The sequence below is a fragment of the Trematomus bernacchii genome, unplaced genomic scaffold (assembly GCF_902827165.1).
Source record: "Trematomus bernacchii unplaced genomic scaffold, fTreBer1.1, whole genome shotgun sequence".
NCBI classification, from domain to species: Eukaryota; Metazoa; Chordata; class Actinopteri; order Perciformes; family Nototheniidae; genus Trematomus; species Trematomus bernacchii.
The window spans coordinates 4,602,944-4,629,408 of NW_022988050.1; the positions used below are offsets into that span (position 1 = coordinate 4,602,944).

General features: G+C 38.3%; 4 protein-coding genes across 10 annotated transcripts in view; 3 read left to right on the plus strand and 1 right to left on the minus strand.

Moving 5' to 3' along the window:
- Nucleotides 1–2,115: 2,115 nt before the first annotated feature.
- si:dkey-197c15.6 (putative nuclease HARBI1) lies at nucleotides 2,116–4,598 on the plus strand. The gene is made up of 2 exons (XM_034119942.1): nucleotides 2,116–2,932; nucleotides 3,870–4,598. Exons 1-2 carry the CDS (start codon nucleotides 2,257–2,259, stop codon nucleotides 4,271–4,273), a joined length of 1,080 nt encoding a protein of 359 aa, XP_033975833.1. The 5' UTR covers nucleotides 2,116–2,256; the 3' UTR covers nucleotides 4,274–4,598.
- ptprh (protein tyrosine phosphatase receptor type H) overlaps nucleotides 4,428–26,465 on the minus strand; it is a 57,974-nt gene continuing 35,936 nt past the window's right edge. For 2 of the 6 annotated variants that reach the window (XM_034119931.1, XM_034119934.1), the window contains exons 10-30: nucleotides 13,648–13,902; nucleotides 13,152–13,406; nucleotides 12,656–12,910; nucleotides 12,166–12,414; nucleotides 11,667–11,915; nucleotides 11,177–11,425; nucleotides 10,672–10,926; nucleotides 9,678–9,935; nucleotides 9,167–9,424; nucleotides 8,813–9,046; nucleotides 8,013–8,276; nucleotides 7,718–7,811; nucleotides 7,574–7,624; nucleotides 7,263–7,344; nucleotides 7,033–7,123; nucleotides 6,828–6,904; nucleotides 6,501–6,635; nucleotides 6,209–6,331; nucleotides 5,831–5,991; nucleotides 5,387–5,522; nucleotides 4,428–4,925 (exon numbers count right to left, since the gene is read on the minus strand). In XM_034119931.1, coding sequence (XP_033975822.1) covers nucleotides 4,758–4,925; nucleotides 5,387–5,522; nucleotides 5,831–5,991; nucleotides 6,209–6,331; nucleotides 6,501–6,635; nucleotides 6,828–6,904; nucleotides 7,033–7,123; nucleotides 7,263–7,344; nucleotides 7,574–7,624; nucleotides 7,718–7,811; nucleotides 8,013–8,276; nucleotides 8,813–9,046; nucleotides 9,167–9,424; nucleotides 9,678–9,935; nucleotides 10,672–10,926; nucleotides 11,177–11,425; nucleotides 11,667–11,915; nucleotides 12,166–12,414; nucleotides 12,656–12,910; nucleotides 13,152–13,406; nucleotides 13,648–13,902 — 3,899 coding nt within the window. In that variant the 3' untranslated portion in view covers nucleotides 4,428–4,757. The remainder of the gene's footprint in view (nucleotides 4,926–5,386; nucleotides 5,523–5,830; nucleotides 5,992–6,208; nucleotides 6,332–6,500; nucleotides 6,636–6,827; nucleotides 6,905–7,032; nucleotides 7,124–7,262; nucleotides 7,345–7,573; nucleotides 7,625–7,717; nucleotides 7,812–8,012; nucleotides 8,277–8,812; nucleotides 9,047–9,166; nucleotides 9,425–9,677; nucleotides 9,936–10,671; nucleotides 10,927–11,176; nucleotides 11,426–11,666; nucleotides 11,916–12,165; nucleotides 12,415–12,655; nucleotides 12,911–13,151; nucleotides 13,407–13,647; nucleotides 13,903–26,465) is intronic. The other 4 variants (XM_034119932.1, XM_034119933.1, XM_034119936.1 and 1 more) reach the window with 4 other exon arrangements.
- On the plus strand, nucleotides 17,359–20,395 carry zgc:56095 (uncharacterized protein LOC406286 homolog). 2 transcript variants are annotated; one of them, XM_034119944.1, is made up of 5 exons: nucleotides 17,359–17,497; nucleotides 18,127–18,230; nucleotides 19,228–19,374; nucleotides 19,463–19,588; nucleotides 19,841–20,395. In XM_034119944.1, the coding sequence occupies exons 2-5, from the start codon at nucleotides 18,129–18,131 to the stop codon at nucleotides 19,988–19,990; spliced, it is 525 nt and encodes a 174-aa protein (XP_033975835.1). In that variant the 5' UTR covers nucleotides 17,359–17,497; nucleotides 18,127–18,128; the 3' UTR covers nucleotides 19,991–20,395. The 2 variants fall into 2 exon arrangements, with proteins under 2 accessions (XP_033975835.1, XP_033975834.1); XM_034119943.1 differs by lacking the exon at nucleotides 17,359–17,497 and adding an exon at nucleotides 17,676–17,975.
- On the plus strand, nucleotides 23,850–26,406 carry syt5b (synaptotagmin Vb). Its single transcript, XM_034119941.1, is given in 8 exon segments — nucleotides 23,850–24,128; nucleotides 24,218–24,316; nucleotides 24,447–24,537; nucleotides 24,540–24,613; nucleotides 24,957–25,124; nucleotides 25,265–25,382; nucleotides 25,498–25,631; nucleotides 25,738–26,406. Coding segments are annotated over 8 exon segments (1,095 nt in total). The 5' UTR covers nucleotides 23,850–23,927; the 3' UTR covers nucleotides 25,948–26,406.

Consider the following 26,465-nt stretch of genomic DNA (forward strand, 5'->3'; position numbering starts at 1 on the left):
TTTGCTTTATGCAAAGAAAATGTGGATAATATTTGTAACAAATATCATAAAGAAGATATCTTCCATCTTCCATAATATGTTGTCCCATTGCGATTATCAAGGGGAAGATAGTAACCTCAGTGTCCACTGCTAAAATATTAGGAGTGAAGCTACAAAAAAATCCCGAGTGCTGAAGCAGTTTAGTGGGTTATTGTTTTCAAAATGCCATGATTCTGACTTACAATGTTAAAGCACAAGATGCATTCATCTGATCACAACTAGACCTCCGACTCAGATCTACTTCAGTCCCAAAGTTTACATGTTAATGTTTTATTTTGAGTGTCTTACCTACATTTCCTCTTTTTCACTTTAAGTTCCGCACCATATTTGTATTTATTGAGATGCTATATATGTTTAACTGATAAGCAGTTTTCTCTTTACAGTACAGGCTTCCTGCTTCTGCTAATATAGAGTGAATTCATAAACTCTATACACAAAGGGGATATCTGTTAAAAAGACAGGGGGAAATCAGCACTTCTCTTCCCCCTATTATACTGTTTTTATCAATATAGTATAGGTCACAGATATATACAAAACATGTCTCTGAAGTGTTTTGCTCGAAATACCAAACTGATCGTGCATTGTAGCATCCCATAATCCCCTCTGTTTCAGCCCTGTTTCAAAAGTGCTGATTCTCTTTAGATGAAAATACGGAGCCACTCCCCACGCCCCTCTGAGAGATATTTGGTTAAAGAGAACACAAAGGGGTGGGTGGGTTACCTTGGTTAATCGTTATGTCATAAAGTGGCCAAAATCTGATCAGCTCATTTTCAGACAGGTTTTTATATAAATGGATCAGGACAAAAAGAGGGAATCTTTTTTTACTGAAACGTTCAGAATCTCTTTACACAGAGGGGACACATGTATACAAGACATGAAAAAGTAGATTTTGAATAATAGGGGACCTTTAACTGTGTTTTGGTCACTTCCAGTTTTGCACAAGAAGGGCACTTTTGTCTTTGTCAACAATCTCCTGACAAAGCATAATTTGTAGCCCAGCATGCACAAGATGCTCCTTCGACCCAGCCAAATCGGAAAATAAGTTGTCTGTATTTGGTTCTTAGCATGAAGATAGAAATGGGAAAAATGGGTTCATTTCGAGGAAGCAGCATGAGAGCCCCTCTCCCTGAAGGTCATGTCTTCTGCTTCATGCTTTCCATTTTCTACAGTATTTAGTACTGTGATAAACAGATATGTGATCTTGGGTTAGAACATCGCTGTTGAGTACAAGAACATTGAAATAAATACATAATTTGATAGATGTCAGAGAAGATGGCCCAAGGCAGGATCTGGCCGTTGTTGTCATTTTTTGTCAGGGACATTGTGTGACCTTTTTAAGGGAGAAGACCTTGTGACGAAGAAGATGAGTTCTCTAGGAGGAGATTCAGGTGATAAGGTGGGGGGTGTTACCTTGGTTGGTGATAGGCTAATGGTTACACAAGCCACAAAATCGTTATGACATCATAAAGTGGCCAAAATCTGACAGGTTTTTATATAAATGGATCAGGACAAAAAGTGAGCAAATCTTTTTTCCTGAAACTTTCAGAATCTCTTTACACAAAGGGGGGACATGTTTATGTATAAAAGACATGAGAAAGTGGAATTTGCATAATAGGTGACCTTTAAGTTCCTTAAGAGTTCAAAATAAGTGTATTTCCTTTCAAATATAAATCTTCGCAGCTTTTTCGTCTCTCATATTTTGGTAAGAGTAAAGTCTCCTGTTTCTTTGGATCAACAAGAAAACAATGAAAGCATTGAAATGTATGCTAACGTGGAAGAATAATCAGAATCTAAATAATATATATGATACTATTGTCTGTCCAATAGAACACAACATATACCATCACATCAAGTACACCATTAAGTACATTAATAACCCTTTTCCTATTTATAGAAAGTTGCGTATCCGACTCAAATATAGTCAAATGGACAGAGGGAAGGAACAAATGTTGTTCCTCTATCTTTATTACAAAAATCACACGATAAACATAAATATTTCCAACATGTTTTAGTTGGAAAGTCATAGTACTTTCCACTAAAGTGACTTCAGCATGCCTGTCCGCTGGGTGGCGATGAAGCGCAGCTTTGTGGACTGCCTTAACATGACAGAAGAAGACCCAGCTTCCATGACACTTGTAATGTACTACTGTTTACTTTTTGTCAGCCGTTCTTTTCTTCAGTCACATCTGAATTTAAACACAGTACAATAGTAATCAAATGGCCTTTGCTCTGCCATTGTGGCTCGCGGTCCAGAAGGAGCTCCTCGAGCAGACCCACGTGGATCCGACGTGTTTCGACCAATTCGACGACGGTGCTTTGTTTCTGGTGTTTCACCTCACCAGACCCTGTATCGCGTTCATCACAGACGCTGTGCGCATCCGCTTAAAGCAAATCGACTCGAAGAAAGGAGAACTGTGCGCGGACGAAATGGTCATGGTGGCTCTGAACTATTACGCGCATGGAGTTTCCTCCCCCGACCTCCTGCTGAGGGCCAGACAGAGCCAGGCGAATTGCCCCGAGATCCTCAGCACAGTCTCCGAGGTCTTGGCCGGGATGTCCGATGCGTTCATCTCCTTCCCACTGTTCCACAATGCCAAACATAGTGTCGCCTCCAGGATTGAGAAGTTCTGCGGGATCCCAAACGCGCTGGGCGTCCTGGCTCCAGCGCACTTTAGGATCAGAACCTCTCCATATGAGAAGGAGAGGTTCAGGTCTTTCCTCAACACGTTGGGTTTCACATCGGTGTCGAGCCAGCTCATATGTGACAGCGACGGAAACATACTGAGTGTGGAGAAGTGTTGTGTGGGCAGCATGTATGAGGAGGACATGTGGTACTCATCCATCAAAGGGAAGGAGATGGAGGAGGAAGTGCATGGACCGTTTTGGGTTATTGGTAAGATACAAATAATCAAAAGATGGATCAAAGTGACACATTATAGTAGCCTACATTACAGTGTATAATCATCCCACTCTCACATCACTACTTCATTGCCTCCCTGTCAATAAAACCTACTCAAGCAAAACACATATAACTCAAATGTAGCTTTGTATCTAACAGTGTATTTGTTTCAAATAATTAAACAAACAAAAACACTACACTACCACATCAACATGAATATCTGACCAAGATTTAAAAAAAAATTGGCCTTTGAGCATATGAATCCTTAAAGAAATGGCCTACATTTGTTCTTCATGTTCCCAGTGACCTTTAAGCACCAACTTGTTATCAGTTTATCCTTTAGTTCAAGTAGAGGTTTTCCCCAGATGTAAGGAAATTCCCTATAGGCACAGAGATATAAATGTTCTAATGATTAACAAATTAATGTGAAGTGTGACTGTGTGTCAAGCGTTCAGTTGTATGTCAAAGACTCACCAGAGACCAAGATGTGTGGTTGAAATCTCTGGAACAAGTCAGAAAGTGGGCCTTAAAGCAAAATAAAACAGTTTCTAAAGAATTAATTTAATACTTCAAGATTTCAAAAGATCATATCACATCATAACAATGTCAGTAGCGTTTTGTAACAACCCCCTGTAATGCTGTCATATCATACAATTACTACTTGATATCATGTTATTAGTATAATTATATACTATTATTATATTGTAAGCAGGAACGTTACACATCCTTTTTAGTGTCAGTTCTGAAACACATATATGCTTTGTCACATCATCCACCACTATCTTCTGGTTTAATCATGCGGTTTCCTTTAGGGAAGTGTACAGTTTCTCAATTGTCTGCCAAAAAAAGGCCTGTACACGGCAAGTCTGGTTTGTACCCTCCACAATTAATGCTACATATTTTTTATTGCACAATGTCCTGTCTCTTTTAGGTGGGAAAGGATACAACCTGAGCAAACATGTCCTGACTCCTGTGGCAGAACCTGCAAATGAAAAAGAGATCCGCTTTAACGAGGCCCACACAAAGATCCAAAAGGTAATGCGGAACACACTCGGCTCCATGAAGTGGCGTTTCAGGTGTCTGATGCAACTTGGTTTTGCAATCGATGGCTCTTTGGACAAAAAAAGCAACATCATCAAGGCATGCTGTGTCCTTCATAACCTCGCTAAGAAGTTCTCCGTCCCTCCCCCGCCTGTAGCTGGTAAAATTGAGCCCCTGCATCCAAGCAAGTTGCGAACAGTGCCAGCCGAGATCATCCCCGAGGCCTTAAAAGCCAGACAGGAAATCATCGATAAGTTCTCTAGCAGCTTCAGTAGCCAGGACACATCGAATTAAGGCGCAGAAGAGGATGCTTGAGCGGGTGTGTTGTCATCAACATGCATCGAGGACAAACACTGGACCCAAAACCCAGCTCTGTTGACACTAACGGAAAATGTGACGCATGTTGTCTTTTTATTTCATTTAAAGACTTTGTAAACAAATTCAGATATATTTGTTAATAAAAAATATTTTATTTCTTGTACAAATAGAAAGTCATTCTTTTCCACCAACATTTCGTTTTTAATTAATGTAATGCGAAAACATTCTTCAGTCATCATATTGTTCCCTCACATGATAATAATAATAATAATAACAAGAATAATACACATTAAGCTGATAAGATGAACACAATGTTATACATTAAATAAAATCTAAAGATTACTATGAATTTATATTAATATAAAGGCTCACCTGTTCATATTTACAGTTTAGCAAAAATATAGCATGTAGATTTAGTTATAAGTGCATAAAAGAATGATGATCAGTACTGTCAAGTTGTCTAGTTTATGTTTTTTTGTTGAAACTCTCGGAGTGCAGTGGCGTTGGCGTATATCGTGTCTTCATTCTCATAGATGTTCTCTTCAGTATTCTCATAGATGTTCTCTTCAGTATTCTCATGGGGCTGCAGGCAGTCCATGATGCAGTGGTGCAGGAACACGAACTGAGACTGAAATACACAAACCAAATCTGTGGGTCATGTGGAAAGCAGAACTTTGGGGTTAAAGTGTTAATTCTCACACTGCTCTGGGTGATACTTCCTTAAAGATGTTTAAAAGCCTCATAATTCTCTAATAATGTAAGCCAAGCTTTTTGTGTTTGGACTTATTAACATTTAGAATTGTAAAAGTATTTTGTAAACACACATACATTTTTATTTATTATATATTTATTGTTATTGTTATTGTGTAATTCTGGTAAACATTTTTGATAACATTTCTACATTAGTAGGTTAAATGCGGAACTGTAAAAGACAACTCTGTTGAAAATGTACATCTACGTGGAAAATTACGCAAAGCTTAAACTTGCTATGGAACAGTGCTTGTACTGTTTCACCACCTGTGTCCAAAAATCAAAAGATTATGAAGGGTACCTAAAGAAGTCATAGCTCAGAATGAGGGTTAGTTTTACCTCAGTTTGCACCATGTGTGGGCGACTCAGTCTCATCTTGTGCACAAAGCCATTGATGCCCACCGCTCTTTCTTTCTCTAGCTGCTGAAGCAGCACATCCAAGGCCATGATAGTGCCTGTCCTCCCCACTCCAGCACTAAAAGAGAGACATGCAGCAAAAGGTATGATGGTCACCATCATGTAGTCCCATAAGTATCTTCTCCTGAGCAACTATTCACTTTATACTGACATGAAAATTCAGCCAGTACGTTTCAAAAGCTGATATTTTATTTAAAATGTGTAAGCATATCTATATCATATGATGTAGCAGTAAGCTATTCATTTGACCTAACTACAGGGCTCCTGTCTTTGACCTTTGTCTGATTTATTGTTCCCCTGAATTGTTTTTTAAACAAAACTTCCAAAAGAATAGCATAGGTTACTCTCCAGACGTAAAACTTGTACCTGCAGTGAACCACAGTTGGTGCTCCAGCCCCGTCTCTCTCTATGTGCCGTCTCACCAGTCCTCTGAACTGGATCAGCACCTCTGTGCCCTGAGGGACTCCGTGGTCAGGCCAGGCAGTGAAGTGAAAATGTTTCACTGTGCGCTCCTCTGAGTTGTTCCTCTGTGAAGACGATGCAAATAGAGGAACTCAAATACAGTAAATATTTGTGTTGAGCAAATATATTTCAAGTTCTCAAGCATTATCCTCTTTAAAAGCAAATGTGCACAAACTCAAACAAGCTTGTTTTATGAAACATGAAATAGTTATTTGTGACTTGGAAACATATTAATAAGAAGCCTATTAAGTTACATCATAAACATTGAAGAGGGTTTCATACATTTTTCACCCTAAATTCCCTCAAAGTCCAGTCGGGCTCCTGCTGCTCAGACCTAAGGGTTACTATCAGCTCTCCGTGAGGCACAGGCTTACTGTCTGCAGGCCAATACCGCTCACACTTCGTCTAGGAAAGAAACATAAAGAAAAATGGGTTATTGAAGTTGTGGCAATACGTGTCAATTAAGTCACCATTTGACACTTAGCTAATTATTAACACTGACTCACTGAATTAAGTTTGTACTTCCTTTAAAATCTGGTTTTAAAACTTTTTTCAAATTTCCCTGTTGACTTACCCTTCCTCCTTCAGTGCAATTGGTTACCATAACGATGCCTCTCACTCGTTGTTCCCAGATCATCCTCCAGAAATCATTGACTGTTGTGGGCAGAGGACCCTGACAGGCAATGTAGTCTTTGCTGCTGTTGTAACCCTGAAAAGCAATTGTCATTTCATGAAATCCCAGAGAATCAGCATTAATTGCTAGATTTAGAGAGAATGAATGTTCATGCAGGGTTTTCATTGTTTATTAACCATTTACTTGCATACGTGGCAATATCACTCCAGATAACAAATGATACAGCTTATCAAATATGCACTTTGACCGTTATTAAGCACTACCTACCGGCATGTAACTGGCGTTAATGTAGTCAGAGTTTCCATTGGGATTGGGAGTAGCTAGCTTCACCCGACACCAGTCATCTAGGACGAGAAAAGATGGTAACAATACACCACAACAAAATAGACGTTGTTTCGGATGAGTCAGTGGATCTGGACCATTTCATGAGTCTCTATTGCTCATGATATCCCGGTCCAGAGGACAGGCTTACATGGCAGAACATTGTTGAAACGGTTCCTGGGTTTGTTCTCGGGTAGAGTGGCTGCATTTCGTGTTTGGTCGGTGCCAACAGGAATGAAGCTCTGCATGGAGGATGGCAGATGACATGGCATGAGATTAAGACAAAGGTCAATAGAAGGAAATTAAAACAATAAAGTTTTTACCCTCATAAGAAAAAATATGAAGACGGAAGAAGAAGAACAAAACACAATTTGTATGTACCTCATATTCCTGGCTGAAACCTCTGTTTTCATCCACGCCTAATTGGTAGAAATGTTCTGGAAACTTTGCCACAGGAATAGCTCTGAAAAAGAAAAACATAATGGCAATATTTGAATTGATATCACGTGTTAATGATATGTAAGACCATTGACATACATTAATATTAAAGAACATTGACGTTAATTGTAAATAGAAAATATCTTTACATATGGAAACCCTCTTATTCTTTCAAATTATACAACACATCATTTATGTTTTCAATATATTGAAAGTGTATTAAATAATATAACGATATGATGACGTATACTTACTTGCTCTTTTCTTTGGATTGTCTGGAAGCACCAATAAATTGCTTTTTTCTGCTTTGGGAAATAAGCAAAGAGGGAGTCTTATTTAGACTAATTTAATTAATTTCAGGAAGATAATCTAACTATAGTCACTGAGGTGGCACCAACCTGATAATATCCGGTCTTTTTAGAAAAATAAAGAAAACCAGACAGACCAGGACCGCAAAAATCAGAACAGCAAAGAATGACCCAGCAATTACTCCTACAAGAAAATGATTCTGGATTAAATGCTTTGTAACATTCAGTAGATACTCAGCACAGCAGACATTATAACCACACAAAAAGCAAGTCATTTAAAAGATGCCAAACAGCAAAATAATAAGTGAGAATATATTGGTAAACTGTTTCATCAGGATACACTGAAATGGTATTTTTATAGAGTGATACAGGAACTTTGACTCACCCCTTGGATCAGTAAGACACGAAAAAACTAATGCTTTATCACTTCTTACATCCCCAGACACTGAAGCTATAGACACCTCATATTTTCTGGCGGGTAGGAATCCAGAAATGTCCAGAGACTGTTCCCCATTTTCAAGCTTTTTAGGAGTTTTCCCGGTGACGTTCACCTCCACTGAAGTCCAGATACCTTCCGGTTTATTCCAGATGATGGACATAGAATAGCCGGCTGCAGAGTACTCACATGAAGATCTTAAATACGGAGGAACTGAGAAAAACAAGTGGAAATATATATTTCAATTCAGAAACCACAACACAAACCTGTCTAGCTGTTATGATAGTTCACAAGTTCATTGAAAGTTGTTTACTTCCCATATAAAAGTCACAATGCAACATGATTAGTCAATTTACAGAAAATCCTCTTAAAAACTATAATGCTATTAGTTTAACGAGTGAGTTTAACTACCAACGACAAGTTTGACCAGTAATTAATGCGTTCTCAGAGTAAAAATGTGCTGCTTATCTGTTTTACTTGTTTGGTATTTACATTTTTGGGGGATAGTTGATTGTAAAAAAGAGGAGAATTTCACTTTTTAAAGACAAAGTAATTTTCCCATTCTTTAGATAATAATTAATAACTGTATTGTTTAATACATTATAATAGCGGCCCATATACTCAATTATTTAAATGCTGAAATCTTGAATCTTACAATATAGATTTTAAACATTATGTTAGTACTTCACATTTTTGTGGGGAACACAGACAAATATTCAATTCATGTGGAAAGACAGATTTGTACTTACCGATTGTCACAGTGTGTCTACATTGTTCAAATGTCGTGTCATTTTTCTCATATTGAAGGGTCACATTATAGGTCGCGCCAGGGTAAAGTCCAGAAAATGACACACTGCTATTTCCAGTACTGCCATTAATTGGGGTTGATGTGTTACTGGCTTGTGCACTTGAGAACAAACCTCTAACCCTTCCTTGGATCGATGAGGTAGTTACATTCCAGTTTCCATTTGCACAGTCTATGCCTGAAAATAATGAGAAAATAATTGCAGGCAAAACAACTTCAGTTTCACAGTTAGCACATCATTCTATAAGATAATCATAATTTGCAAGAACCATGACTGTGTTCATTTTATTGCAAATACCTGTTACTGTGAAGCCTTCATAAGCAATGCTGCTGAGTCCAGAGAACAGTGTAATGACTCTGAATGGATACTCTGTTCCAGGCTCGAGATTTGGGATTGAATGGGACACATCATCCATGGTTCTACTTTGGAGGATTGTTCTATTTTCCCCATTCATTTCGAGCCGGTAGTCCCAGTCATTTTTCATTCTCTGCCACATCAGGGTTATGTTGGTCACAGAGCGTTCAGTCACATTGACAGAATCCACTGTTGAGGGAACTGAAAACACACACGCCATGTAACAACATGAACAAATTTAGGGTTACAGAGAGACAAAGGTTTAAATATGCAGTGAATTTAAAAACATTCAGTCCGACATGAGGATTAAGTGTGAGTAATATTCCATGGTTTATGACAACTTTTAGAGACAGTCTTTAAAAGTAAGATGCTTGTTTAGATTTATCCTAGATATTAATATAGAACCGTGTCGTGGTTCCTGTAGTAGGCCTGTATCAAAGAGGAGAAATCTTACCAGTGTCAGCAAAGTAATTTACTCCAGTGCTTTTGACATTTTCAAATACAGTGAGGAGACTGACATTGTATTTGGTCCCACTTGTGAGGTTTGAGATTGCATATTTCACTTTGTCAAGTCCCTCTGATGCAGAGACGTTTATCATACTTTCATTGATCACAAGTGTATAATTGAGGATTGCATTCACTTTCCGCCATTGCAGAGTTATACTGGTCTCATTTTGTCCAACTGATTCTAACTCTTCTGCGTTACGGGGAGCTAGGATGTAAGAAACACGATTAGGATTGGTCACAGCATAACATTTGGAAAAACTGCAAGACATCGATGATAAAACGTTTGGTTTTTGGGAACTTTTCCAGACAAATAAGTTACATTTAATTCCAGTATTTTATCAATGAAAATTAAGCATATGAAGCGAGGTACCCCACAGTTACTGAGAAAATTAAGATTACATATTATTGCAGAGCTTTGCCTTTATCATATAAAAACATCTCGGTGACTGCAGTGTAGCATACTCCAATGCTTAGGACATTTTCAAACACAGTGAAGAGACTGAAATTGTATTTAGTCCCACTTGTGAGCCCTAATATGTTGTATTTAACTTTGTATAGTCCCTCTAATGCAGTGACATTAGTGACAAAAGATTGTTTGTGTCAATAGAGGTTCCTCTGATGCAGGGACATTTATCTCCTTTTCATTAAACACTAGTGCATAATTAAAGATCTTATTCAAATTGTTCCACTGCAGAGTTATACTGGTCTCATTTTGTTCAACTGATTTGAACTCTTCTGTGTTACGAGGAGCTATGATGTAAAGAAAGACAATAAAGGAACTGCCACAAAAATCAATTGAAATAATGGTGTGTAGGTTTTTTTCCCCAAAACAATTATCTATAAATTCCAGCATTTTATCAGCAACAGTCAAATAAATGAGCAACAGCCCCGTCACAGAGAAACTTTGAACTCCAAACTTTTATAGACAGAAAACATCTTACCTGTGACTGCAGTGTGGTTTACTCCAGTGCTTTTGGCATATTCAAACACAGTGAAGAGCTGTAAGATGTATTTAGTTCCACTATCGAGTTGTAAGATTGTGTGTTTCACTTCAGTTTCATCTGATCCATTGACATTAATCTCCTTTCCATCGAGCCCAATTCTATAGTTGAGGATTGCATCAACTTTGTCCCACCGCAGAGTTATACTGGTCTCATTTTGTGTAACTGTTCGGAAACCTCCTGCACTACGGGGAGCTGGAAAGTAAAGAAACATGATGAAGGAACAGTTACAAAATTACACAGAAGGATACAAGAATTACAGCATTTCCTGTATAAAACATTGTATTTGGTGTAGTTCCTTTCCTCAAATACCAAGTTGCATTCAATTACAGAATGTTATCAATAAAAGTCAAATATGTAAAGTGAGCAACATGCCCCAGTTAATTAGAAACTTTCATTTAATGTACATGTTATAATTGCCTGTATCAGAGGGAAAACATCTTACCTGTGACTGCAGTGAGGTTTACTCCAGTGCTTTTGGCATATTCAAACACAGTGAAGAGCTGGAAGTTGTATTTAGTTCCACTTGTGAGATTTGAGATTGTTTGATTCACTTCAATGTCAGCTGATGCTGTGACATTAATCTCCGTTCCATTGAGTATATAGTGGAGGATATCGTCAACTTTGTCCCACCGCAGAGTTATACTGGTCTCCGTTTGTTCAAATGATTTGAAGCCTCCTGCACTACGGGGAGCTGGGAATTAAAGAAACATGATGAAGGAACAGTCACAAAATGACACGACAAGATTACAAAATGACAGCATTTCCTGTAAAAACCGTTGTATTTGATGTAGTTCCTTTCCGAAACAAATAAGTTGCATTCAATTCCAGTATTTAAAAAAGATCAATTTTGTACAGTGAGCATCACCCCGCAGTTAATGAGAAACTTTCATTTACATGTTATAATTGCCTGTATCAGAGGGAAAACATCTTACCTGTGACTGCAGGGAGGTTTACTCCAGTGCTTTTGGCATATTCAAACACAGTGAAGAGCTGGAAGTTGTATTTAGTTCCACTTGTGAGATCTGGGATTGTGTGTTTCACTTCAGTTTCATCTGATGCAGGGACATTAATCTCCTTTCCATCGAGTATATAGTGGAGGATATCGTCAACTTTGTCCCACCGCAGAGTTATACTGGTCTCCGTTTGTTCAAATGATTTGAAGCCTCCTGCACTACGGGGAGCTTGGAATTAAAGAAACATGATGAAGGAACAGTTACAAAATTACACAGAAGGATACAAGAATTACAGCATTTCCTGTATAAAACATTGTATTTGGTGTAGTTCCTTTCCTCAAATACCAAGTTGCATTCAATTACAGAATGTTATCAATAAAAGTCAAATATGTAAAGTGAGCAACATGCCCCAGTTAATTAGAAACTTTCATTTAATGTACATGTTATAATTGCCTGTATCAGAGGGAAAACATCTTACCTGTGACTGCAGTGAGGTTTACTCCAGTGCTTTTGGCATATTCAAACACAGTGAAGAGCTGGAAGTTGTATTTACTTCCACTTGTGAGATTTGAGATTGTTTGATTCACTTCAATGTCATCTGATGCAGGGACATTAATCTCCGTTCCATTGAGTATATAGTGGAGGATATCGTCAACTTTGTCCCACCGCAGAGTTATACTGGTCTCCGTTTGTTCAAATGATTTGAAGCCTCCTGCACTACGGGGAGCTGGGAATTAAAGAAACATGATGAAGGAACAGTTACAAAATGACACGACAAGATTACAAAATGACAGCATTTCCTGTAAAAACCGTTGTATTTGATGTAGTTCCTTTCCTAAAAAAATAAGTTGCATTCAATTCCAGTATTTAAAAAAGATTAATTTTGTACATTGAGCATCACCCCGCAGTTAATGAGAAACTTTCATTTACATGTTATAATTGCCTGTATCAGAGGGAAAACATCTTACCTGTGACTGCAGTGAGGTTTACTCCAGTGCTTTCGGCATATTCAAACACAGTGAAGAGCTGAAAGTTGTATTTAGTTCCATTTGTGAGATCTGGGATTGTGTATTTCACTTCAGTTTCATCTGATGCAGTGACATTAATCCCCTCTCCATTGATCACAAGTGTATAGTTGAAGGTTACATCCACATTTTTCCACCCCAGAGTTATACTGGTCTCCGTTTGTTCAACTGATCTGAAATCTTCTGCATTAAGGGGAGCTGGGAATGAAAGAAACATGATGAAGGAGCAGTCACAAAATTACACGATAGGATAAAGACAGCATTTCCTGTATAAAACATTGTATTTTCTGTAGTTCCTTTCCTCAAACAAATAAGTTGCATTCAATTCCAGTATTTTATCAATAAAAGTCAAATATGTATAGTGAGCAACATCCCCCAGTTAATGAGAAACTTTTATGTACATGTTATAATTGCCTGTATCAGAGGGAAAACATCTTACCTGTGACTGCAGTGAGGTTTACTCCAGTGCTTTTGGCATATTCAAACACAGTGAAGAGCTGGAAGTTGTATTTAGTTCCATTTGTGAGATCTGGGATTGTGTATTTCACTTCAGTTTCATCTGATGCAGTGACATTAATCCCCTCTCCATTGATCACAAGTGTATAGTTGAAGGTTACATCCACATTTTTCCACCCCAGAGTTATACTGGTCTCCGTTTGTTCAACTGATCTGAAATCTTCTGCATTAAGGGGAGCTGGGAATGAAAGAAACATGATGAAGGAGCAGTCACAAAATTACACGATAGGATAAAGACAGCATTTCCTGTATAAAACATTGTATTTTCTGTAGTTCCTTTCCTCAAACAAATAAGTTGCATTCAATTCCAGTATTTTATCAATAAAAGTCAAATATGTATAGTGAGCAACATCCCCCAGTTAATGAGAAACTTTTATGTACATGTTATAATTGCCTGTATCAGAGGGAAAACATCTTACCTGTGACTGCAGTGAGGTTTACTCCAGTGCTTTCAGCATTTTCAAACACAGTGAAGAGCTGGAAGTTGTATTTAGTTCCATTTGTGAGATCTGGGATTGTGTATTTCACTTCAGTTTCATCTGATGCATTGACATTAATCCCCTCTCCATTGATCACAAGTGTATAGTTGAAGGTTGCATCCACATTTTTCCACCCCAGAGTTATACTGGTCTCCGTTTGTTCAACTGATCTGAAATCTTCTGCATTAAGGGGAGCTGGGAATGAAAGAAACATGATGAAGGAAAAGTCACAAAATGAGACAAAAGGATAAAAAAATTACAGCATTTCCTGTATAAAACATTGTATTTGTGTAGTTCCTTTCCTCAAACAAATAAGTCGCATTCAATTCCAGTATTTTATCAAAAACAGTCAAATATGTAAAGTGAGCAACACCCCCCAGTTAATGAGAAACTTTCATTTACATGTTATAATTGCCTGTATCAGAGGGAAATCATCTTACCTGTGACTGCAGTGTGGTTTACTCCAGTGCTTCTGACATCTTCAAACACAGTGAAGAGCTGGAAGTTGTATTTAGTTCCACTTGTGAGATCTGGGATTGTATGTTTCACTTCAGGATCAGCTAATGCAATTACATTAATCTCCGTTCCATTGAACACAAGTGTATAGTCGAGGATATTGTCAACTTTGTCCCACCGCAGAGTTATACTGGTCTCATTTTGTGTAACTGTTCGGAAACCTTCTGCATTACGGGGAGCTGGGAAGTAAAGATAATTTTAATAGTTGTTAATATAAGTATGTATATTGTCATGTCTCTCTGCTGCTAAATATAAGAAAGTGCGTGAAAATGATTATTACATTTACATAAATACACGATTATTTGAAGAAGAAGAATTCAGTGTGAGACAAAATGACATTATAATGGGCCTTCATACAAGTCTGCACTATAATATAAGTAAATACAGACAGAGATAAAGGGCAGGGGCTCAAACTCACGATTCTTTGTTGTTGTAAGGATTGTTGATGAAGTGGTTGGCGGTTCGCTTGTTGATGTTGCCTCTCCTGTTGTGCCCATTGTGTATGTTGATGATGCTGCTGTGGTCGTCTCAGTGATGCCCTAAAAACAAAAAAGGAATTGTTGGAAAACAGTGAGAATAGACTAACCCGCAAAAAGTATAATTTCATACAGTCCCAACATTTCCAGAAGTGTTTAACTGACTCATAGCAGAGATAACTCTAATGCAATATGTGAGTATCCCAAAGCAATTACATTTCTGCTGTTATAATCTATGATATTGTTACATGAACAATGGTGAACGGCAGTGTGCAAGAAGGTTACAAAAATACTCCTTGTCAACAATCTTTCCTTCATCACATCTATTACATGAAACTTCAGGAAATGCAAAGAACCATTTAAGATCTTTAAATTTAAATTATGGCCAGAAAATGGTTGTAGGATTTTACTTGTTGGATGCGACCACAAATATATGCTACTTAAAAAGATGGCAAATGATTAATTCACTGCTTGGTACAAATAATAACAAGCAAATCCGGATCTACATTCTCAACTATATTATAACATTCAAAATTATAAGTATTCTTATAAATACAGACAATAATACAAGAGATTATCAAGTTACATTTCTTTGTCTGAAATATATAATAAATAAGATACAATTTGTTGAGGTATAGCTTGTTTTATGATTTACGGTAAGTTATTTCCTCATTTATCTTTTTTCTCTAAGGAAGTCAGTAAAAACCGATTACTGCATCCAAGACAAAATTAACTCATATTTCACCATCTACAAAAAGTCCATTCTTATGTTGTGCATCTCTTTTTTTCTGTACATACGGATATTTCCGACAATGCGTTTCCCTGTCTAACCGTTATGGTTATGATTCATATCATGCAGTGAACCATTGCTGTGGTTTTTACGCTTTTCCTTTGTTGAGGGTACCTATTCTTTGAAATAGGTGAACCATGTGATCACTGTCAAAACATAAACATTTAAAAAAAGGCACTTACCCAAAGCAGACTCAGGAAGAGACACAGCAGAAAGTGGTCCGAGGTGATTTTGAAAGATAAAGTCTTCATCGTAATCACGGTTCATTAAGCTACACACATGCTATGAACCTGTAAAATTCCTTTGTTGTCCCAAGACCAACTTCAAGTTTCTATTTTCAGTACTGCCACGGGTGTGTTGACAAAAACAACACTTGAGGTTGCCGAAGAATTTCTTCGTTGCTTGGCTGACGCAGTCCAATATTAACTTTATTCCAGTGGTGTTGGCTTTTAATTCTTAACCATGTCCTCCTTCTCTAACCTCTGATCCCCTCTCATATTGGTGAGAGACTAAGTAAATAGCTGCTTCTCCTTTTTGGCCTTGTACAACCACAGAGACCTTTGCCCCGCCTGCTACTTCCTTATTAACGGTCATAATGTGCTACTTGTCAAAGGTAAGTCAATCAACTACATTTGCCTGTTTTATATTGCATGCTTATTAGTGGTAATTGCTTTACATCTACTGTTTTGTACATTACCAGCTTCATGTCTGTGACGGCCTGTGTGTTTTTATGATGTGTAAATAAAAATGGACAAATGTTTTATGAACACAGGCCATGCTTTCAAAAGTGGTGCTCAAGATAAATTATATTTGTTTTGTTTTCTAACTTCTTTAAAGGATTATTTTAATGATTGATAATAAGTAGTTAAATAACTGTCTTGTCTCTTCAGTTGGGCGGGTTTCACAGAGCAGTCTTTTTCTTTTAGTTTCTGTCTCGGAAGGCTGTCATATTTATAGCTTCCTTGTGGTTAAGATCTATAAGGAACTACGAGCAAAAAACATCACCAGCTACATTTTAACAGAACCTGAAGTCATGACAGTTTCTCTGTTCACATTTTATGGTGCAGAGTGCAATAAAAGTGCTGGTTTATCAGATCAAATGTTGTCTAATGTTTTTCATTGGGGAAACATAAGGAGGAAATTACCTTTATAAATGATCTTATTTTTCATTATTTATTGGTATAACATAATCTCCCTCTACACAATAAATAGAACTTCCGTATTAGATATTGAGCTTAACCAGTACTTGTAATAAAAAGCATTTGAATTCATCAAGCAAACTTACTGTAGTCTATTTCATATCTGTCCCCTATCTGCAGGATAATGTAACATTTTAGAATCTGCAGTCTTAAAAAACTAATAAACTATTTAAAATTTAAAATGGAGCTCCTGTTTTGTGAGTCTTAATCCATTTTGACATCAAATTAAATTGTAATTTGAAGTATGATTTAATTTCAATCTATCAAAGTCTGAATCAGGCTGAAAGGATATGAGGTCATACTGTGCACCATGTGTATCTGTACACAACTAGATACATTCCTGTACATGTATATTCCTCTTATCCTCTACACTTAATCTGTTTCTCTTTAAATCAGTGCTTTTCTCTTGGACTGGTGTTGAGAACCTTATCACAGCTGTTTCAGTTCCCTTGTGAGTGGCACACCCTCCCGGATTGATTGCAGCATGATCACTGTGCAGTCATTTGTGTTTGTACCTTTGAAATAAATGTAAACAGCAGTATATGGTCCCTTTTATTCAAAACATTAAAACTAGTAGCTGTAACATTTGGTCGTGTATGCGTTGTGTTTAGGGTTTGGGTAAACAAACACTCTCTGATGTCATTCGTCCCAAACACAGGAGAGGGCAGTAGAGATGCACACAAGGATGCACATAAAAGACCTAACTAGCTAACGTTAGCCAGAGGAGGGTCTCTGTTTCTTTTTTTTGTAAACAAGATAAAGTCAGCCAGAGTACTGGGGAAGTGGAGTAGCGTTACTTTTACTGACAGGTGAGTGACCAACAGCAAAATGTAACATTGTAATGTAACTAACAGACTGTCGTACTTGTCGTTTACGTCAACTAATTGTAATGCTAATTAAGTGCTAACAGCTTGTAGCTTCGGCTAACTTTCAGTGATAAATGTGAAGATAGCGTCGGTCACTATTTCCTGTTTATTGAGTTCTGGGCTTTTGCGGTAGGGCTCATGTCTTTGCTTAATCTAACTGTAGAGATCTTCTTTATTTCTCAGCGAACACAATGTTCTAGTGTTCGCGTAACCTTGTTGACGATAGGCACATCCCACCTGAACTCAATTCACTTCATAAACACATGACCACAGCGTGGCTGATGTTTTACTGAAGCCATTAAACACCGGGTGCAAAAAAGCTGACGAGCACAGACGCAAACATCCTATATTAGCTCACTTCACTGGGAGAGTAAACAACACAAGCATTTGGTAGCCAAGTTAGCTGGAAGAGAGATGAGAGGTAAGATATCCCTTTGTCCTCTGTACTGCTCTGTGCTACAAAACGACAGACACGGTTATCTGTCTGAAGTTTGGTGGTGTTTTTATCCAAACTGGAGTTGGTTTACCTATATACCAGTCACATTGATTGCAATATGTTTTTGTCTTTTTAGAAATGCAGTCTGTGGTAAAACAAAACTTCCATGCGGAGACTGAAGGAGACGTCAACAAACTCATCAACCTGAAGCTCAATGCATCCTACGCCTACCTTTCTCTGGTAAGATTTATTAGCGTTAAAGGTCAACAGTATAACACCAGTCCTTATATGACTTGTGACATTTGTCATGCTTTGTTGTCAGATTGGTTAATGTTGTAGCTGTTCAAGATGTTGTAGCTGTTCAAGATGGTTTTAAAATGTTTTAAAAAAATATACTGTTAGTAGTTAAACCAATAATAATGCTAGGGCTGCAACTGAAAGTTATGTAGGCACATTTTTTTTTTCTTAACGCTGTGTGATTAAAAGAATAAACACAAATAGCAGGATAGGCACACATATTTGCTATATCTTGCCCCACTGAAAAGGCACTGCACCGATACTGTTAAAATATTGGCATAGTTCATGTGCAGCTTGGCTCGAGCTGTAGCATGTAGCTATTTGTTGTTTGTATATATCACGCAGTCTGTCTTCCGGTTGCCTCTTTTGAAGCTTCAACGCTTATGCCCATTCACTTTGAATGGGGTGACGTCACACTTTGCCGAACTGCATTGTGGGAGCTTCGCTTTGCTCGCGTTGCTCGCTTCAAAAGTTGAGCAATGTTCAACTTTTGAAGCTTCGACGGAAGCGTCAGCCAATCAAATCATATTCCAGTACAAGCTCTAGCCAATCAAACCGCGTGCTTGTGTGTCCGGGGCGGGAGATTCATGTGATTGGTTGTTGGTCGAGCTTCAGACACGCCCGCCGGCAAGCTTCAACGCACGCCGCTGTGTGGACGCTGTGTTATTGCGACTCGCGCAGTGCGTACGTGCTACTTGGCCGTCGGCTGAAGTCTTTGCGGTGTGTTCCAGTGCGACTTTTTGGCCAAGACGCAGGAGACGTGAGGCGACACAACAGTCGGGTCCGTCGGGACGTGTTATTTGGTGTCAGTTTGGTGTGTCAGGGCCTGTGCACAGAAAGACCTGTGTTTGCACAGAAATAAACAATAGAGCTAGCCCTCTTTGAAAGTTTGTGACTGCACTGTAATCGTTAAATGCTTTATTTATCTCATCTCTTGTAGGGGATGTATTTTGACAGGGATGATGTTGCCCTGCCTAAATTCTCCACGTTTTTCCTGGAGCGCTCCATGAAAGAGAGGGATCAGGCTGAGAAGCTGCTGGAATATCAGAACATGAGAGGCGGCCAAATTTTGCTTCAGACTATTGCTGTAAGTCCAGTTTTTGTAGTGTCATTTTCAAGCCTTTATTTTTAAAATGTGTACATATATTCATCCAAGTATCAACTTTCTATTTTAGAAACCAAGTAGAGAGGATTGGAGAAGTGGTCTGGATGCAATGTCTTTTTCCCTGGACTACCAGAAGGTTCTCAACACTTGTATCCTTGATGTGCACCGCAGAGCTGGCACCCATACTGACCCTCACGTAAGTGGCACTGTTAGATGGATATAAATGCTACTTGTTCTCAGGTGATTGTCAAGCTTACAGATAGTAAATATGTAAAAAAAGCTACTCTGGATAATACTTTTTTGCACAAGTTGAATATTATGCAAAATCAGTCCGTTGTTTGTTCTATTAAATATGAACAGTTTCCTTGTTTTATATATCACCTTTTGACCCCCTTGTATAGTACGTTTAACATCTTACTCACTTTTTCCTGTCTTTCTTCTTTTGTAGCTGTGTGACTTCCTCGAGCAGCACTTCCTCCCAGACAGCCACGACACCATCAAGAAGCTGGGCGATTACATTGGCAGTCTGACCCGCATCACTGCGTCCGAGACACACGGTCCAATGGGAGAATACCTCTTTGATAAACACACACTGTAAAGGTCAAACCATTACAGTAAAGTATGCTCGACATCTTTAAATGATACATAGTGTCAAGAGAGCAAAAGTCTCTCTCTTCTCCGTTAAGAAAAGTATACAATATTTTCAGATTAGCACAAACTTTATTCTTGTACCAATGGCACAAGAGAAACTTAAAGCTAAAAAACAGAAATACCTCATTTTGTCATGAAAACCACACTTGAAAATAATGTTCTCAATAATATAGTGTTAAAACCACATTTTTCTTCAGTTATTAAAAAATACTCATTTAAAGTATGTCATGCATTCCAGTGTCGGAGGTTTATTCTTCACAAATGTTTTTGTAAATTGATACTATTTTGAAATAATTGGAGTCAAAGAGTTGAAGATTTCGAAAATCATTGAATAAAGACAGATTGTGCTATATCTTTGTTGTCAGTCTTTTTTACAACCCGTTTAACAACTGTATGTTCAGATGGACTATCTGATCCTACATGCAGTCTAAACACAGTCTGTACTTTTCCTGATGTCATGTCAGCGACTCCCTATAGAACATTGTAAAGATAACGTTGGGACTTTGCATAGTCACTGCTGGGGGGAGCTTCATTGTTAACATTAGGCTACCAGCATGTAGTTAAAAATGACCATGCTCCTTCTTTAGTAAATTACATGTTTCAGCAAAGATAAGATTTAGTTGCAGGAGGGTTTGAAACAGTTCTTCACAGCAAGGCGTGGTCTTTTAATGTTTCAGTTCGGGTCTAGACAAGCAGTTCTGAAACACACCCAAGATAAATGCTACGAATGTGTTGTGTTGTACAGTTGTGAAAAACATTCGATTATTATTCTATTGAATTAGTTCAGAACCAAAGAAAAAATCGTGACTAAATGAGAGCAACAGTGTTTACAAAACACTATTAGGGTCTTTACTATTGTTGTGTATACTTGAAATCTTAGGGAGTGACATCGTATTGATAAAGTCCTGTTAATTAGCTGACTCGAAAGGCGGCGTGTTGACAAAACACTCTTACACACTACAGAGGGAATAAAATCAAACCAAGTACAACAGCATAGTCTAATATATTTTTTCTTATTTTTTTGTAATGTTATTATAGTGTTCTTAATATAGTTTGCTATCTGTGTTTTTTAAATTTTTGTTTTACTTGTATGCACCACGACACCTAGTCAAATTCCTCGTACGTGTCAACCTACTGGTAATAAACCCGTTTCTGATTCTGATAGAATAAGTATTATATTGTGCTCTTTTTTCCATGTTCCCTATGCAGTTTAGTTAGTTATCTATTAGAGGAGGCTGTTGCATGTTGGATTGGAGCCACTGAGATCTCCAGATGTAGCAGTGCAAACATGTGGCAGCGAGCCTGGGATTACTGTTCACAGTGCTCTAAATGTGGGTATGTGGCTGTACAGTAAAGCGATAAACCAGGGGATGTGGAGGGTGGAATATCCACTCTGTGAGAGTTGTTGGTAGATTGCCGATTGACAGCGAGGACAGCTATGCTGAGGGGATTAGTGTAGGCCTAATGTATTACACTCTTCAATCTAATGGATAAACATAACCACCACTGCCATGTTTCCTCAGTCTGATGAAAAGTCACAGCTCACAAGGAGAAGCCCTAAAACGGTTAAAGGTGTTTTAAATTTAAGTAATTTAAGAAAAAGTGGCTGTTGCTCTCTATGCACCTTCGTTCAGAGACATACAGCAACAGATGTGTTGTCAGCGCTCTAGTATCCGGAGGAGGGGGGGGATTAAATCACGACGCAGCTCTAGTGATTTGCCAGCGCTTTAGCTTTGGTAGAAAGGGTTTGTAGGGAGACTGCCAAACAGACTGCGCAGCATACTGAAGGAACGATGGGTGTGTAACGACTACAAAGAGCCAAACGGGAAGCAGTAAGAAATACACTTCGAACTAAAGTTGCTCCAAAAGCTGTGGCGGCATAGAGGGAATTAAAGGGACATATCAACAGGTAAGATGCAAGAGTATGAGTGTCTAAACATTTCAAGGATTAAGAGCTCTGCATGGAAAAATAATACCTGTGAGGAAAAAGCTAACATTTTTTATTCAGATTTGTTTTTTAATGATAGCGTCACATTTGGTTTTGAACATACCCACTTTAGGGATTGGCAAAGTTTTTGATGGGTTCTTTTGATGTGAATGATGTAGTTTCCTATGAATCACCCCAACACACCATTTATATGAGTTAAGTATAAATGTGAACAGATCCCAATAATGTTTACATTTTAGTCAACATTTTTTTTAAAGCACCTGCAACTATATAAATGAGAAATTGCTGTTGATAGGGTTCTATGAATCCACCAAAAACAAGTACATATTTTCGTAAAATTATGTTATTTCTTGGTTTAAATTGTAATGGGACAATTCCATTTTCATTAAAACTAGAAAGATTGAGGTTTCTCATCAATTTCCCAATAGTTCACTGTGTTTCTTTAGAAATGTGCCTTAATAAACAGTCGTCATTCCAGAAAACTCCAAGGGAAGTAGAATGAGGGAGGAGACCAACTCCGATTTATTTTAGCTTAGGGAATCTGGGATTTTGGATTAATATTGTAGACCAACAGTTTAATCCAGTTACGTGCAGAGACAGTGACGAGAGAAAAATGGGGATGGGACCAACGGGTGGGAGTGAAGGCGTGGGTTATGGGGCGGGGGAGATGAAAGAGTGGATGAGAGTAACAGTGGGATTAGGGTCAGCCATGTTGAGCATCTGGCTTAGAGATGTCCTATGCTCTCGAACTGTACTGCCACGCATGGACATAGGGATTACACAGCGCACATACCAGGTCGTGTTATCTCTGACTGTAGGAGCCAACAATCACAGCACTGATTCTGATGTTTTCACAGCTGATATGAGGCTGGGAAGCGTCGGAGTCCGGGGCCGGAGGGCTGCGGAGCCGTCCGAACCAGAACCAGAACCAAAATCAGAGGAAGCTACAGAGCCAGTCCATCATGAGCACTCCCATTCAGAACACCATGAGCACTCGCATACAGAACATCACAACGGCCACGAATACAAGCACATGAAGGAGAAGTTCATGAATGAACTCGGTCATCTGCCAAGTAAGCCCCTTATAGAGTTTACAAAAAAATTATGAATATACTTTAATTTACCTGTTGCAATAAACTGTACATCTTGAGATATTATTTGGAAGAAGCAAAATACCCATGATTAGGGCTAACATGATATATTTATGGTAATATAAATTAGCAGTTTAGTGTATTTTTTCAATATTTTCAAGATATTGTAAAATTATTATTGTAGTTTTTGAAATTCTTCACTAACCCAAACAGTAAAGTTAGTTTGAGCTTGTTTTCTTGATCATTTTACCAAATAATTGTAACATTCATCATACCTATGAAATGGTATGGGGAAGAAGTGCACGTCAATTGTTTTTCCTTTAACTTAACAACTACTGCTGAAGGGCTCTCAGTTAGGCCCTTAATGATGAGCTGCACTGCGTGGGGAGTGTGTTATTATCTGATTGTGGAGAAGGGTGTTGCTGACAACACACAGCAACCGGCCCTGCATAAACAAGTGCTTACAAATGTGAGGTCATGAAATGCTCATAAGAACCCTCCGATAAACACCTTAGAAAGAAGCAGCAAATTGAATTTATATTTAGTATAGTTGGACTGATTTTGACCACAGGAGCAAGATGAATCGAGAAGTGGATTTTTCTTTGATGTAATCCCGAGATCTGAAAGATTTAAATCCTCTTAAGAGAGTTATTTCAAAGCGTTGGACAAAGGGGATAGAGTTTAAAGGTTAAGACTTCTACCTTAAGATCAGATTCATGTACATGTTTTTGTATATGTTTTGTTGGGGTTTCTGTAGTTGCTATAATTGTGAAGGTCACAGATATCTTTACTTTCTGCCATGATAAATATTCTCCCTCTTTGCATGAAGTGAATGCTGATGAGTGATGTCACCTTCTTGTTATTTTGCAGTTCCCGTGTGGGCAATAGCAGCCATTGTTGTGGTGGTCCTGGTTTTGGTGGCATGCTGCATCTTCTGTATGTTCAAGAAATGCTGCGGGAAAAAGAAAAAGCCAAAGAAAGTTAGGGAGAGGAAAACAGGTCGCCGCAAGAAGGAAAAAGAAGGCGAAGGAGAGAATGGAGAGAAGGTATGTCATTTCCAGAAATATTGTTTAATCTTACCAGATTTAAATATTCATGATGAATATCCAAAGCACTGGTGTTTTTTTTCCGGGAGGAGGGAGATGTAAAGAAGGAAGGAGAGCAAGAGGAGAAGGAACAGGAGAAGTTGGGCAGACTGGAGTTCTCGCTGGACTACAACTTCACAGATGCTCAGGTAGGTCCTGTGTGAAAACAAAGCTTTCAGTTTCAAGTATGAAATGATTTATATAGAGATTTAACAAATAACTATCAGCAAGGAATGTGTATCTTTTTTTATTCTGACCCTTTCTGTCTTTCCTCTGTAGCTCATAGTGGGCATCCTTCAGGCTCAGGACCTTGCTGCTATGGATATGGGGGGAACCTCAGACCCCTACGTCAAAGTGTTTTTGCTGCCAGACAAAAGAAGAAGTACGAGACCAAAGTTCAGCGCAAGAACTTATGCCCCGTGTTCAACGAGACTTTCATCTTCAAGGTACCACATGCCTGACGTTGTGTCTTTGTTGACTTGATGCTTGTTTGTTCTTTCTCTTTCTGTCTCAGCTTTTGTTTGTGATCCAGGTTATTGATGACATGTCATTGTTTACCCCTTGTGAGGCAGAAGTTTGGCCTGTGTCTCTACTTCCCCTCGTCTTTAGTCCCTCATTCCCTGAATGGCGTCTGTCAAGGTATCCCTGCCCGCAAAAAATATCAAAGCAGCATGTTTTGAATTGTCTCCATTGTGTGGATATGCACATGTTGTTATATGTTAACAGAACGGTATACTTTTTCCCTTTACGTAATATACATCCTAATGCTGTATTAAACTCTCTTTGTAGATCCCGTATGCAGAGTTGGGCGGAAAGACTTTGATTCTGCAAGTTTTCGACTTTGACCGTTTCTCAAAGCATGACATGATCGGTGAGATAAAGATTCCCATGAACAGCGTTGATTTGGGCCAGCCGATGCAACAATGGAGAGATGTAGAGAGTGGTGAGAAGGAAGAGGTAAGAGGTGTTATTGTTATTACACCCTGGCTCTTCCTTTAAGAAAACTAATCATCTATGATGATCAGAATTTGTTTTATAAATTATGCTCTCATCAATTTGATTAAACATGGTGTTAATCCATAATATTTTCTTTTCAGCAAGAGCAACTGGGCGATATTTGCATTTCTTTACGTTATGTACCCACTGCTGGAAAACTGACCGTGAACATCATGGAGGCAAAGAATCTGAAGAAAATGGATGTTGGTGGTTTATCAGGTAAATAGGTCTCCTTCATCTAATTGCTTTATTCTATGAAAAAATCATTCTCATGGGGTAATTTAAATAGTCCAACAAAACAAAACTATATCATCCTCTCTTTCTCTTCCTTAAGATCCCTATGTAAAGCTTGTTCTGCAGCAAAATGGGAAACGGATTAAGAAGAAAAAGACGACAGTCAAGAAGAACACACTAAACCCTTACTTTAATGAGAGTTTCAGCTTTGAAGTCCCATTCGAGCAGATACAGGTACGCTGTGTTTTCATATCAATATTTTTTTTTAAATGTAACTGTAAATAAGTTCTGAGTTTACAGTGTTGATATTGGGAATGATGTCTTTCTTTCTGTCTTTCAGAAAGTGCAAGTGGTCATCACAGTGTTGGACTATGATAAACTTGGGAGCAATGACCCCATTGGAAAGACCTTCATGGGTTATGGAGCTACAGGAGTCGGTCTGCGCCACTGGTCAGATATGGTCGCAAATCCCAGACGTCCGGTGGCCCAGTGGCACACTCTCCTGCCAGAAGAAGAGGTCGATGCGGCAGTCAAAGCTAAACCTCGTTAAAATCGCACCTTGTTTTAGTGTGACTAACCTGCCGATATGTTACTTATTGTTAATCCTGATGCTTTCCCAATTTAGATGTTCTTGTATTGATTGTGTTTCATTTAAGATACTTAAATGTGTGTATGTATGTGTGTGTATGTGTCTGTGTGATGTACAGACAATTTTTGATATTTGGTTGTAACTTGGCATCCCTCCATTTACCTTTTACTGTAAACCAATATGACTTGTAGTATATTTGGAAACAATTGTATGCTCATGTATTGGCATAGTAACATTTGGATGCATAAAAGAAGGATATCAGAGTAACTCTGTGTTCTGAAAAGTTACTCTGTTTACATGGTGGAGCTTCTATTTCTCACGACATGTACACTGAGCCTTTGTGCTCTTTTTGTAGTGATGTGGTGCAGGTCCCAAATAAAACTTGTTGTAATGCTTTGGATCTTTTCAAAATAAACTCACAATAGACAGTTTCACATCAATGCTTCTCTCATCTTTGATTCAATTAAGAATTAGTTGAT